This window comes from Oncorhynchus masou, chromosome 18 (assembly GCF_036934945.1).
Source record: "Oncorhynchus masou masou isolate Uvic2021 chromosome 18, UVic_Omas_1.1, whole genome shotgun sequence".
NCBI classification, from domain to species: domain Eukaryota; kingdom Metazoa; phylum Chordata; class Actinopteri; order Salmoniformes; family Salmonidae; genus Oncorhynchus; species Oncorhynchus masou.
Genome location: NC_088229.1, coordinates 30,388,839 through 30,403,169, shown reverse-complemented (window position 1 = coordinate 30,403,169; position 14,331 = coordinate 30,388,839). Strand labels below are relative to the sequence as shown.

At 45.1% G+C, this 14,331-nt stretch overlaps 1 protein-coding gene across 3 annotated transcripts in view; it reads right to left on the bottom strand.

Annotated features, from left to right (window-relative positions):
- Positions 1–870: 870 nt before the first annotated feature.
- LOC135504384 (calcium/calmodulin-dependent protein kinase type 1B-like) overlaps positions 871–14,331 on the bottom strand; it is a 31,561-nt gene continuing 18,100 nt past the window's right edge. For 2 of the 3 annotated variants that reach the window (XM_064922936.1, XM_064922935.1), the window contains 9 exons: positions 14,174–14,248; positions 13,924–14,062; positions 13,536–13,659; positions 13,358–13,433; positions 13,149–13,261; positions 12,857–12,935; positions 11,893–11,980; positions 4,625–4,727; positions 871–1,250 (listed from right to left, as the gene is read on the bottom strand). In XM_064922936.1, the coding sequence (XP_064779008.1) occupies positions 4,626–4,727; positions 11,893–11,980; positions 12,857–12,935; positions 13,149–13,261; positions 13,358–13,433; positions 13,536–13,659; positions 13,924–14,062; positions 14,174–14,248 (796 nt within the window). In that variant the 3' untranslated portion in view covers positions 871–1,250; position 4,625. The remainder of the gene's footprint in view (positions 1,251–4,624; positions 4,728–11,892; positions 11,981–12,856; positions 12,936–13,148; positions 13,262–13,357; positions 13,434–13,535; positions 13,660–13,923; positions 14,063–14,173; positions 14,249–14,331) is intronic. The other variant, XM_064922937.1, reaches the window with a different exon arrangement.

Sequence of the window (14,331 nt, the reverse complement as noted above, 5' to 3'; positions counted from 1 at the left end):
GTTTGGATAATTGTGACGTTTATGATAAAAACATAATGTTAGTATAGTAATGACTATATTCTGTGGCAGAGCCAGGGTGAAATTCCCCTTTAAAACTTTTTCCAGGCATTGTTCTAATGAAAAGAGAACTGCTCCATGTTCAAGAGCACTCTGATGCATTGACCCAAATGTAAGATATTATGGGTTCTTAGGTCACTGGGACAAATATGGCTGCCTCTCTCTCACACACATACAGCGGAGTGCTTTCTATGAGCTGTCTCATTAGTTTTGGGTAAGCATGGTTTGTTTCTCCTGTCAAAGGCAATATGTATTCTGCCTCTATCCCACATTGTTGCTTTAAAGGCCCAGTGCAGTCAAAAAAACATTTTATATACAATTCCACACTATGAGGTTAGAATAATACTGTGAATTTGTGAAAAGTATGATAATTCCCTTTTAGTGTAAGAGCTGTTTGAAAAGACCCCCTGAAATTTCAGTGGGATGGAGTTTTGGCCTGCCTGGTGATATCACCAGGTGGTAAATTTGTTAATAGACCAATAAGAGCTAGAATTCCAAACTTCTCTGCCATAGCTAGTTTTCAGTTTTCCCCTCCCCACTTAGACCACTCCCAGACATTCCTAGCAAAATTCCTGCTTGAGAAATTGTTCTTTGCTAAGACTTAATTGGTAATCGGAAATTATTTGCTATTGAGATAAAAAAAAACAGCTGCATTGAACCTTTAATTTGGAGTTCGTCATTTTCAATGCTGCAGATTTAGTCAATTTCATTTGGTCTTATTCTTCCCAAGACAATCAAGAATGCTAATGACTGTGTCAAACTCAAGAGGATGATCATAGATCAAACTAGGAGTAAAAAATACAGTATTTTCTAACATTTTTATTGTTGAAGAATACAAGGGTCTATAGAGACTTAATAACGTTCAAGAAAACATTTTACATCCATGCATGGTCAACAGATACTAAGCCTATATGGATTTATCAACAAAATGACACTTGATGAGTCAAATGAGTCTTATTGCTGAAGTGTATGGGGCCCAACCAGAGTCTGAGCAATGTTTAGATGACAGACAACAAAAAATAGAACTTAAGCTTGATTAAGAGTGCTCTCTGCTGGCAGAAAGAAAGTTTCACACTGTATTTGCTTTTTATCACATATAGAGACGCTTGAGAGCCGAAATGACCACTCTGACTGGTCTGTCACAGGATTCTTCTGGGCAAATTCTCTTCTACCCATGGACTAAAGGTCACAACCTAAACCAAGAGAAAAGAAACACAGGTTACTGTAGCTACTGTGACCATTGTCTGTTAGCTGCTGGATTGTGATACTGAGCCATTTATGCCAATCAAATTAGTCACATGTGCCGAATACAACAGGTGCAAACCTTACAGTGAAATGCTTACTGATAAGCCCTTAACCAACAATGCAGTTGAAATAAGTAATTAAACAAGTAATTAAAGAGCAGCAGTAAAATAACAATAGTGAGACTACAGTATATACAGGAGGGTACAGGTACAGAGTCAATATGCGAGGGCAATTGTTAATTGAGGTAATATGCACATGTGGGTAGAGTTATTAAAGTGACTATGCATAGATGATAACAACAGAAAGTAACAACAGTGTAAAAGAGGGGGAGGGGGGCAATCAAATAGTCTGGGTAGCCATTTGATTAGGTGTTCAGGAGTCTTATGGCTTGGGGGTAGAAGCTGTTTAGAAGCCTCCTGGACCTAGACTTGGCACTCCGGTACCGCTTGGCGTGCAGTAGCAGAGAGAACAGTCTATGACTAGGGTGTCTGGAGTCTTTGACAATTTTTAGGGTCTTCCTCTGACACCGCCTGGTATAGAGGTCCTGGATGGCAGGGAGCTTGGCCCCAGTGATGTACTTGACCGTTCGCACTACCCTCTGTAGTGCCTTGCGGTCGGAGGCCGAGCAGTTGTCATACCAGGCAGCGATGCAACCAGTCAGGATGCTCGCGATGGTGCAGCTGTAGAACCTTTTGAGGATCTGAAGACCCATGCCAAATCTGTTCAGTCTCCTGAGGGGGAATAGGTTTTGTCGTGCCCTCTTCACAACTGTCTTGGTGTGCTTGGACCATGTTAGTTTGATGGTGATGTGGACACCAAGGAACTTGAAACTCTCAACCTGCTCCACTGCAGCCTCGTCGATGAGAATGGAGGCGGCTCAGTCCACTTTTTCCTGTAGTCCACAATAATCTCCTTTGTCTTGATCACGTTGAGGGAGAGGTTGTTGTCCTGGCACCACACGGAAAGGTCTCTGACCTCCTCCCTATAGACTTCCTCATCATTGTTGGTGATCAGGCCTACTGTACCACTGTTGTGTCATCGGCAAATTTAATGATGGTGTTGGAGTCATGCCTGGCTGTGCAGTCATGAGTGAACATGGAGTACAGGAAGGGGCCGAGCACACACCCCTGAGGGGCCCCAGTGTTGAGTATCAGCGTGGCAGATGTGTTGTTACCTACCCTTACCACCTGGGGGCGGCCCATCAGGAAGTCCAGCATCCAGTTGCAGAGGGAGGTGTTTAGTCCCAGGGTCCTTAGTTTATTGATGAGCTTTGAGGGCACTTTGGTGTTGAACGCTGAGCTGTAGTCAATGAATAGCATTCTCACATAGGTGTTCCTTTTGTTCAGTTGGGAAAGGGCAGTGTGGAGTGCAATAGAGATTGCATCATCTGTGGATCTGTTGGGGCTGTATGCAAATTGGAGTGGGTCTAGGGTTTCTGGAATGGTGTTGATGTGAGCCATGACCAGCCTTTCAATGCACTTCATGGCTACAAACTAGTGTGCTGTGGGTTAGTCATTTAGGCAGATTTCCTTAGTGTTCTTGGGCACAGACACTATGGTGGTCTGCTTAAAACATGTTGGCATTACAGACTCGGACAGGGAGAGGTTGAAAATATCAGTGAAGACACTTGCCAGTTGGTCAGCGCATGCTCTCAGTACACGTCCTGGTAATCCATCTGGCCCTGTGGCCTTGTGAATGTTGACCTGTTTAAGCTCCGGAAAGCGTGATTACACAGTCTTCCGGGAACAGCTGGTGCTCTCATGCATGTTTTAGTGCCATTTGCCTCGAAGCGAGCATAGAAGTATTTTAGCTCGTCTGGTAGGCTCGTGTCACTGGGCAGCTCTCGGCTGTGCTTCCCTTTGTAGTCTGTAATGGTTTGCAAGCCCTGCCACATCCAACGAGCATCAGAGCCTGTGTAGTACGACTTAATCTTAGTCCTGTATTGACGCTTTACCTGTTTGATGGTTCGTCAGAGGGCATAGCGGGAGTTCTTATAAGCTTCCGGGTTAGAGTCTCGCTCCTTGAAAGCGGCAGCTCTAGCCTTTAGCTCAGTGCAGATGTTGCCTGTAATCCATGGCTTCTGGTTGGGGTATGTACGTACAGTCACTGTGGGGACGACGTCATCAATGCGCTTATTGATTAAGCCAATGATTGATGTGGTGTACTCCTCAATGCCATCGGAGGAATCCCTGAACATATTCCAGTCTGTGCTAGCAAAACAGTCCTGTAGCAGCATCTGCTTTATCTGACCACATTTGCATTGATCTAGTTACTGGTGCGTCCTGCTTTAATGTTTGCTTGTAAACAGGAATCAGGAGGATAGAATTATGGTCAGATTTGCCAAATGAAGGGCGAGGGAGAGCTTTGTATGTGTCTCTGTGTGTGGAGTAAAGGTGGTCCAGAGTTTTTTTTCCTCTGGTTGCACATTTAACATGCTGATAGAAATTTGGTAAAACGGATTTAAGTTTCCCTGCATTAAAGTCCCCGGCTACTAGGAGCGCTGCCTCTGGGTGAGCGTTTTCTTGATTGCTTATGGCGGGAAACAGCTCATTCAATGTTGTCTTAGTGCCAGACTCTGACTGTGGTGGTATGTAAACAGCTATGAAAAATACTGATGAAAACTGTCTAGGTAGATAGTGTGGTCTACAGCTTATCATGAGATACTCTACCTCAAGCGAGCAAAAGCTCGAGACTTCCTTAGATATCGTGAACCAACTGTCATACAAAAATACATAGTCCGCCGCCCCTTATCTTACCAGACACTGCTGTTCTGTCCTGCCGGTACATCGTATAACCAGCCAGCTGCGTGTTGATAGTGTCGTTGTTCAGCCACGACTCCGTGAAGCATAAGATATTACAGTTTTTAATGTCCCGTTGGTAGTTTAATCTTGCGCGTAGGTTATCTATTTTATTCTCCAAAGATTGCACGTTTTGCTAGCAAAATGGAAGGAAGTGGAGGTTTATTAAATAGCCTACGAATTATCAGAAGGCATCTCGACCTCTGGCCCCTTTTTCTCCACCTCCTCTTCATGCAAATCACAGGGATCTGGGCCTGTTCCCGAGGAAGCAATATATCGTTCTCATCAGGCACATCAGACTTTAAAGGAAAAAAAGGATTCTGCCAGTCCGTGGTGAGTAATCGCAGTCCTGTTTACCAGAAGTTATTTTCGGTCATAAGAGGCGGTAGCAGCAACATTATGTACAAAATAAGTAAAAACACAAGTTACAAAAAATGCAAATAAACCAACCAAAAAACACAATCGGTTGGGGACATGTAAAACGTTGGCCTTCTTCTCCGGTGCCATTACTTTTCATCCCTCACCTTACAGTGTAGCCTTGGTCTCTGCCTTATCCTTAGACTCCTCCTCTACTACTAGATTCTTCTTACTGAGGTGCCGCACCACCATTGTGGCATTGAACGCCCTCTGAAAACATATAGTCCACAGGTACAAAAGTGTGCTTTTAGAAAAGGTACATTTTGCCATTATACCGCAGTGTACCACAGTGACATAGTCATATGTTCCTAGTGATTGACAAAAACGTACCTCTACCATAGACTATTAAACTGGTACAACACTTCCACACAAAAAGAACTAACTGAAAGAACAGGCAGAGCCACGTATCCAATATAATTTCCCAGTGTGGCATGCTTTGTTGAGGAAATTGTAGCGTTATCAACCATGACTGTTTGTTAGTGAAATGGTTGTTGAATTTGTTCATTTTCAGTCCCGTGGCTTTCACCAAGTGAGTTCTTAGGTGTATGTTATCATTAAAATTAATCTCTTTATGACAATACGTTACATATCTCATTAGAAAACTCATGGTTGACAGGCCACACCAGGCCTGCAAGTAGGGTTGCAATATTCCGCTAACTAGAAATCCTGGTTGAATAATTTCTTGCTTATTCCCTCTGTTTTCCATGAATTTTCCAACTGTGATTTCTGGAAAACCTGCGAAATTTGGGAACGTTACCAGAATTTTGCAATCCTACCTACAGGTCACATTATGCTGGCTTGCAAAGTGATATATAATTCCTATTAGAATCCAGACAGATTTTGGATATCCAACAGCTGGAATCTTTATTCACCCGCAACATGCATTCTTTATGACTGCCAGAGTTAGGAACATTTTTCTCTTGTATTATTGGCTGTATGTTTGTTTATCCCATGTGTAACCCTGTGTTGTTGATTTTGTCACACTGCTTTGGTTTATCTTGGCCAGGTCGCAGTTGTCACACCCTGACCATAGTTTGCTTTGTATGTTTCTATGTTTTGTTTGGTCAGGGTGTGATCTGAGTGGGCATTCTATGTTACATGTCTAGTTTGTCTATTTCTATGTTTGGCCTGATATGGTTCTCAATCAGAGGCAGGTGTTAGTCATTGTCTCTGATTGGGAACCATATTTCGGTAGCCTGGTGTTGGGATTTGTGGGTGATTGTTCCTGTCTCTATGTTAGTTTGCACCAGTATAGGCTCAGTCACTTTGGATTTTCTTTTTTCCTTGTTTTGGAAGAAAAGAGAACGTGAGCCGGGTGTGACATTCTCCTTGCGGAGATGGTGCAAAATCCATCAACATGGTCGGTCCCTGGGATTGGGCTGGCCAACACGATTCGGTTTGCTTGGAAGGAAAAGGAGTTGGAGCCTTTAGGACAGGAAACTTTTGGAAGGACAATCTTGATGGGGAGCATACGACGTGGGAGCATACGACGTGGCACTAAATACAGAGGAGAAACATGATGATATCCTGAGAAGGGCAAGAGCAGTGGGAGGTGAGAGGCCGATGTGACACTATGAAATAACAAGCCTGGCGAGGAACAACTTTAGAGTTGTAACTGTCAACATTTACAACCCATACGTTAAGGACGAAGAGGTGAGGGCCTTTCTGGGGAGATACATGGATAACATCTCCTCAGCAAGGCACCTCAAAGACTCCCTTGGGTTTTGGAATGGGAGGAGAGGCTTCCAGGCCCTCCTCAGGGAGGACCCAAAGGGACATGGTGGCTACCTCCATCCTCCTGCTATGTTCTCCCTAGGGGCTGACAGGGGGACGTTGTTTTATGCACGTCAGCCCCCATTTTGCAGGCGCTGTATGGCCTACGGCCACATTGAAAGATTGTGACAAGCCTAAGGCGTACCACGGGTGTGGCTCGTCAGCACACCTGTGGCGGGGGTCATACGCGTCTGCGGCTGGGGGGGGGAGCAGGAGCGGGGGATGGGGGAAGAAGAGTAGGGGAAGGAAGCACGCCTCATGACCAGAGTACAGGTCCAGAGGGGAAGGCCGCAAGGAAGGAGGAGGAGCAGGAAGCGGAGGATGGAAGAGAGAAGGAAACGGAAGGCACGGGAGTAGGAGAACCAGGAAAAGCGGCGAAAGAAGGCAACCGAGTGGAGGAGCATGAGAGAGAAGAAAGCGAGGGAGGGGTGGTGGAGAAGGAGACGGTGGAAGAGCAAGTGGAGTGGGGGGAAAGTGCCCTGGTGGAAGAGATGAGGGGTATGGTGGAGGAGCTGGCGGGGGGGGTGGTATCTCTCCACTGCCGCCATCACCAAAGAAGAGAGTAAAGAGGAGGGTGCGATTGGCCGACAGTGAGAGAGAGGGGATGGCCAAGAGAGCGATGGGGGTGGGAGAAGCCTCTGGGTTGCTGCTGGTTTCCCCAGGCCCTCAACTTCTGTTGGGTGGGGACACACCTAACAAGACCCAGGACTGGGTACAGGAGGAGGTGGGGAGTTTTTTGTTTGGGGACTCAGCCTCTCCTATTTTTTTCCAAACCAGCTGCAGCTGGGAGGAGTGTGGGAGTAGACCCAGGGTGCAGGGCACCCCGGAGCCAAACACTATTCCTGCATCCTGGGTTGGCGAGATGGAGGAAGAGACGTCGGGAGTACGGATGGTGTTATCACCGGTAGATATGGAGCAGGGGAGCATCGGGTGAGTCTCCTGTTTTTGTTTTTTTTCTGTCTGGGTTTAGTATTTGTGTATTACATGTTTTTATTTTATTATTTCATGGGGTCTAATTTTACTTTTGTTAGTTTAAATGTAAGGGGTTTAAGGGATTTTGTTAAGAGGAGGGCGGTTTTTAGTTATTTGGAGGGTGTGGGGTTTGATTTTTGTTTTTTACAGGAGGTTCACCTGAGGGATGGAGGGGATGTTAGTAGGTTTAAGAGGGAGTGGGACAAGGGGGAGTCGGTTTGGGGTATTGGGGGGTGGTGCACTCATCAGGGGTAGGGATTTTGTGTGGACACAGGGAGGTAAAAGTGGAGGGTTCTTTTGTGGTGATGCAGGGGAGGGTTATAGGGGTGGATGTCACGATAAGGGATTGTAAATTTAGATTAGTGGTGGTGTATGGGCCACAGGTGGTGGCAGACAGGAGGGAGATGGTGGACTGTCTGGCACCCCTGTGTGTCACAAATAGGAAATTAGTGATAGGGGGGATTTTAATACAGATTTAGGAATAGGGGGGGATAGCAGTGCAGGCGCCATCACCGGGCTAATGGCTTGCTATGGTCTGGTTGATGGTGGCCTGTACACTACTCCGAAAATGGCCTCCGGTCCATGTGCGAGGGGGTATTAGAGTGGTGGGAATTAGTTAAGGTGAGGATTAGGACTTTTATAATAGGGTATTGCAAGAGGGAAAAAAGGGAGGAGAGGAGGGTAGTGGATCGTATCCAAAGGTTAATTGAACTCGAGTACGAGGCAGGCAACCTCGGCGGGTTGTTTGACTGGGAGAGATCCGCAACCCTAAAGGCGCAGCTCAGGGAGTTGCAGGAGCGGAAGGCTCGAGCTTTCCTGGAGCATGTGCATAGTGGCTTTCTAGAACACAATGAGACTTGTTCTGCTATGTTCTTTAAGTCGGTTAGGGCCAGACAGAGTAGGAATGTAATGCATGGCGTTAGGGAAGAAAATGGTAATATAGTTAGAAAACCAGAGGAAATGGTCAGGGTGACAACTGATCATTTCCAAGGTTTATTTAAGGAAAGGGAAAAAGATGTAGAGCAGGGAAATGTGTTTTTAGAACACTTGTCCAGGCGGTTGCCAGAGGACATTAGAGAAGTGATGAAGGCCCAGATCTCACTAGAAGAGGTTGAGAGTGCTCTTAGGAGGATGGGAAAAGGGAAGGTGCCTGGGATGGATGGGCTGCCGGTTGAGTTTTATCTCAAGTTTTGGGGTATACTTGGACCAGTTGTCCTCAAAGTCTTGAAGGCCATCCTTGAGACGGGGGTCCTGGGGGGGATCAATGGCTGTTGGTGTGCTGTCACTTTTATATAAGAAGGGGGAAGTAACAGACCTTGGCAACTGGCGGCCGTTGACCATGCTGTGCGTAGATTACAAGCTACTTGCAATCGTTTTAGCAGACCGGTTGCGTACAGCCCTTCCCTACGTCGTCCATGAGGATCAGACGTGCGGGGTAGAGGGCCGCTCTATTAGATGGAACCTACAGTTAATCAGGGACTCCATCGCTTGGGTTGAAGATAGAGGCCTGCCTTTAATGGTAGCAGCGCTAGATCAGGCGAAAGCTTTTGATCGCGTGAATAGATCTTTTCTATTCAAAGTGTTAGGTCGATTAGGATTTGGGAAGAAGTTCATAGGATGGATTCGTACATTATATGTCGGAGCGGGGTGCCGAGTTAGTGTAAATAGTCACTTGGGTGACGTTTTTGACCTCTTGTCTGGGGTCAGGCAGGGGTGCCCACTCTCGGCTCTCCTCTTCGTTCTGTACATGGAGCCTCTGGGGGCTGCCATTAGGGCAGACACAGGGGTGGAAGACTTGTTGATCCCTGGAAGTGGTGGGCTGCGTGTTAAGATGACGCAGTACGCCGACGACACTTCCTTGCTGCTGTGCAAGGACTCGTGCCTGACAAGGTCCCTTGCCATCATTGGGGATTTCACCTGAGCGTCGGGAGCGGTTCTGAACCATGCAAAGTCTTCCGTTAAGTTTTTCGGAAGATGGCGCGGTAGAACGGATGTGCCCGGGGGATTCTCTCTCTGTGAGGGGGCCCTGAGGATTCTCGGGGTCCATTTTGAGACCTCCGGCTCAGCGATGCTGAACTGGAACATGGGTATCGCAGTGGTACAAAGGAAGCTAGCGATGTGGAAGGCTAGGTATTTGTCTTTTATGGGCAAGGTCCTGGTCCTAAAGGTGGATGTGTTGCCGTCTCTTTTGTATTTGGCGTACATCTACCCATTGCCGGCTTGTCTGAGGAGGCCTCTAGTGAGGCTTATGTTTCAGTTCATGTGGAGTGGCAGGTACAGTGGGTCGCCAGGGCACGCATGCTCTGTCCCATCGGGGAGGGAGGTAGGGGGGTACCACATCTCCCTCTCAAGCTGGACGGAATTTTTGTTTCTTTCTTGTTAACGGAGCTTGCTCATTCAGTGATACACCCGTCCAGTTACCTCCTGCGGGTGTTCTTCTCGTATCAAACGAGAAGCGTAATGGTGTGGTCTAACACGGGTCCTTGGGCGGAACAGCTGCCATGGCACTTTGGCCATGCGGCCAAGTGGTTGGCAGGCAGGGAGTCCGGCGCCTGTAGTGGGCATCTCGGCAGTGGTCTGGGAGGGAGTGCAGGCGCAGGGCCTGGACAACAGGCTCAAGGACCTGAATTGGTTGAGCCTCAATAAGTGCTTGCCGGTACATTCCATCATGTACCAGCATAGTTTGGCGCAATCCCCCACCTGTCCATGCTGCCCGGGAGAGGTGGAAGGGGGGTTTAGGGCTGGGTGTCATTTAGATTTGTAAGGGGATAGATTAGGGACGGGGAGATAGGGAAAGGTAGTTTGTATGATGACGGGGAGGGAAGATGCTCCCCTGAGGTTTTGTTTGGGGTTTTTGTTTAGTTAAATTAAAATACCATTATTAAAGTATGAATGAAAATTATGAGTTGTAAAGAATGAATGGTATTGAATGTAATAAATGATTTTTTCTAAATAAAAAAAATGGGCTGTTTAGGTTGTCTCGTTACGTTTATTGTTTTTGTATTGATCGTGTTTCGTCTTCATTAAAGATGTATCTAAATAACCACGCCGCATTTTGGTCCGACTCTCCTTACCCTAAAGAAAACCGTTACAGAATCACCCACCACAACAGGACCAAGCGGCGTGGTGACAGGCAGCGGCAGCAGGAGCTACGAAGTCTGGATTATACGACTTGGGAGGAAATAGACAGGTGGGCGGTCGACCCAGGGAGAGTGCCGGAGCCCGCCTGGGATTCGCTGGAGCAGTGCAAAGAGGGTTACAGGAGAATGGAGTTGGAGAAACAAGCACGGCGGCGTGGATGGAAGCCCGAGAGTCAGCCCCAAAAATGTATTTGGGGGGGGGCTCACAGGAAGTATGGCGAAGCCAGGTAGGAGACCTGCGTCAACTTCCTGTGGTTACCGGGGGGCTAGAGAGACCGGGCAGGCACCGTGTTATGCTGTGAAGCGCACGGTGTCCCCAGTGCAGGTGCATAGCCCGGTGCGGTACATACCAGCTCCGCGTATCGGCCGGGCTAGAGTGGGCATCGAGCCAAGTACCATGAAGCCGGCTCTACGCATCTGGTCTCCAGTGCGTCTCCTTGGCCCGGCTTACATGGCACCAGCCTTGCGCATGTCACACCCTGACCATAGTTTGCTATATGTTTCTATGTTTTGTTTGGTCAGGGTGTGATCTGAGTGGGCATTCTATGTTACATGCCTAGTTTGTCTATTTCTATGTTTGGCCTGATATGGTTCTCAATCAGAGGCAGGTGTTAGTCATTGTCTCTAATTGGGAACCATATTTTTGGTGTTTGGTGTTGGGTTTTGTGGGTGATTGTTCCTTGTTCTGTGTTAGTTTGCACCAGTACAGGCTGTTTAGGTTTTCTCGTTACGTTTATTGTTTTTGTATTGATCGTGTTTCCTCTTCATTAAAGATGTATCTAAATAACTACGCCGCATTTTGGTCCGACTCTCCTTACCCTAAAGAAAACCGTTACAGCAGTTGTAAATGTAAATGTTAAATGAAGGTGAAATAAAATCAAAAACATTACGCCATTTAAACTGGAACAAACATTTCAATAACAGGTGCAAAAAATCTAACTAACTGATTAGATTTGTTTTGAAAAATGTATGTTAATTATCTTTATGTAGCATAAGATTAATCAATCAATGAATGTATACGCAATAAAAAAGATATTACAAACTATTCAAAAAGAATCTACCTGCAGTAGACTATGCTGGCAAATATGATAATGATTATGGTACAAATGTGGCCTTTTAGGGTACCAACCCAGTGACAAAGCTGTTAGTATCCTGGGAAACAGAAATGTATCTTCACATCGTACCCCTTTTTTGGAGAACGAGAGTATAATTAGTGTAGATTTATATTCAGAATATTGGGTACAAAAATGTACCACCAGGCTCTTTATCCACATAGGTACCCTAAAATGTACTAAGAGATCATTATGTGTACCTCTAAAGCACATTGTGTATTTTGATATTTTTGTGTAGTGCATTCCTGCACACAGAAGAATTGATTTCCATAGTCAATGTAACTGGGCATATATCTAGATTCTAGTTTTATGGGAGATATTGTATTGTGGAAGATGATTTGTACATTTTAAACAGTGCCCAGGCAGGACTAATCTTACCTTCCACTGGCTCTTAGCAAAGTTCTTCTGGATCTGCTTACTGACTGATCCATGAATGTTCTTCTCCAGAGCGGCTCCACCTGATATCCTGATTCAACAACACACACAGCACCAATCAACAAGCCATCAATACCATTATTGAATACCTAGGATAGGATAAAGCAATCCTTCTCAACCCCCCCCTTAAATGATTTAGATGCACTATTGTAAAGTGGCTGTTCCACTGATGTCAGAAGGTGAATTCACCAATTTGTAAGTCGCTCTGGATAAGAGCGTCTGCTAAATGACTTAAATGTAAATGTAAATGTAATTATCATATAACTTTGGAGTCATTAGCCCGCTATGCAAAAACTGGTTGAATCAAAGTTGTTTCCACATCATTTCAACAACCAAAATTCTGTGTTATGACATTGAACCAGCATGGAAAACTGATTGGATTTGAAAAAAGTAACCAATTTTTAACCTAAATCCAATGACATGGTGATGTTTTGTTGATTTCACGTTAGCTGACAACAACACCTCAACCAAATGTAAATCAAAACTAGACATTGAACTGACATCTGTACCCAGTGGGATGCTATGTGTACCGTATACTACATGTGATATAGTGACAGACCTACGGAGGTTTTTCATCGAAATTCTAGAGGGAACATAAAGTGATATGCAATCAATATAGATCAAGAAAAGTATTATATTTTGAGCAGAAAGAATCTATTGTATGTTTGGATTAAAGTGATCTATGTTTAAAGCTCACCTGCCATGGACATTACGATAGCTATAGAAGTATAGAAAAACTTGAAAATATCCCTAAATATCAAAGTACCCATTCATTGTGTTGTATAGAACATCTCATTCTTTACTTCAACTGACCAAATACATGCACACTGATAGTACTGAGAATGTTTACGAAACATGTTATAGAAAAGAAACCACACAAAGCTACTAAATATTTTTTTTAACTCACCAAAGATGCTTCAAGGCCTGCTCACAATTGTACCTCTCCTCTGGTTCTTTCTGCAACATGTGCGGAATGAAATCTTTTGCTGAACGGAAAAATGTGGAGAGAGAAGCAGCATTCAGGAGGACATACAATTTCAAGACAAAAGAAAGTTAAATTAAAAGCACATAACAAAGAAAGAAAAATAAGTCATTATTGCCGAGACAGTGATAACGTTGCGTGACAAATAGGTGTGAGATGTGATGAACTAATACAGGCTAGCTAAAAGGATCTCTCATAGACCAAGGTCATACTTTACCTGAATTAGAGATTTCATCCCAATACGGGGAGTCAAACTCATATTCAGCCTTCATGATCTGCCTGTACATATGTGACTCACTCTCGTCATAAAACGGAGGGTAGCCACAGAGTCTGGAACGTCAAAAATAAATCCTTTTAGCCCAACATAACTTTTCACTTGCCTGTATGAAGTCAACTGTGAGGAATGAACCATTACCATACACTCACAGTATATAGGTGATCACCCCCAGAGCCCATAGGTCCACTTCTTTGCCATACGATTTCTGCTGCAGAAGCTCTGGTGCTGCACGCAAAATGAAAGAGAAGGTTAGTGTATGAGGCTCAAACTGCTTTAATTCGACATGATGAGGGTTCAGAAGTGATGTATGTATTTGGGGATCCTCACCCACATACGCAGGGGTTCCACATGCTGTGGTGAGCATCCCCTGCTCCTCCATCTTGGACAGGCCAAAGTCACTGATGACAATCTTGGAATCTTCTGACGGAGTCTGATACAGTAGGTTCTCAGGCTGGAATGATAATAATAGAAGGCCTAAAATAATTGGCAATTAAGCTGTATCTATCAATCACTTGAACACTTGTACCAAACAATAAGAAAATCACATGAGAGTGTTGATCATTCAGCACATTGACCATCTACCTTAACCTGTGAACTCTCAGATACATTCTATTCTCTTTTATGTTGATATACCTGGGGGACATATAACAGTAATCCTACGATGCTGTTGATAGTGAGGTTAAGTGTTTTTCTAACAGCTAGTGGACAGTTGTACCTTCAGGTCCCTGTGCACGATGCCCAGCTGGTGGAGGTATTGGACTGCCTCCAGAAGCTGTTGTATGACACGGCTGGCATCCCTCTCAGTGTAACTCCCCTTCTCCAGAATACGGTCCAGCAACTCACCTCCTGTAACACTGTGGTAACAAGCCATCAATTGCATTGTAAAATATAAGCAACGAAATAATCAACAATTCATCTTGGATTAGATCATTTCAGGGTATCTAAATTAAAATCCCACCACCCACAGAGTCATAACCAGATAAAGCTTTGTAGATGTCTCGAAGGTCTCCTCCAATGCCACAATGTTGGGATGGTTGATTCTGAAGGGGAAACAATGGATACACTCTGAACCATTGATTTCTTGTCTATTTTGTATTAGCTAAAAGTGCAGATGTGACACTAA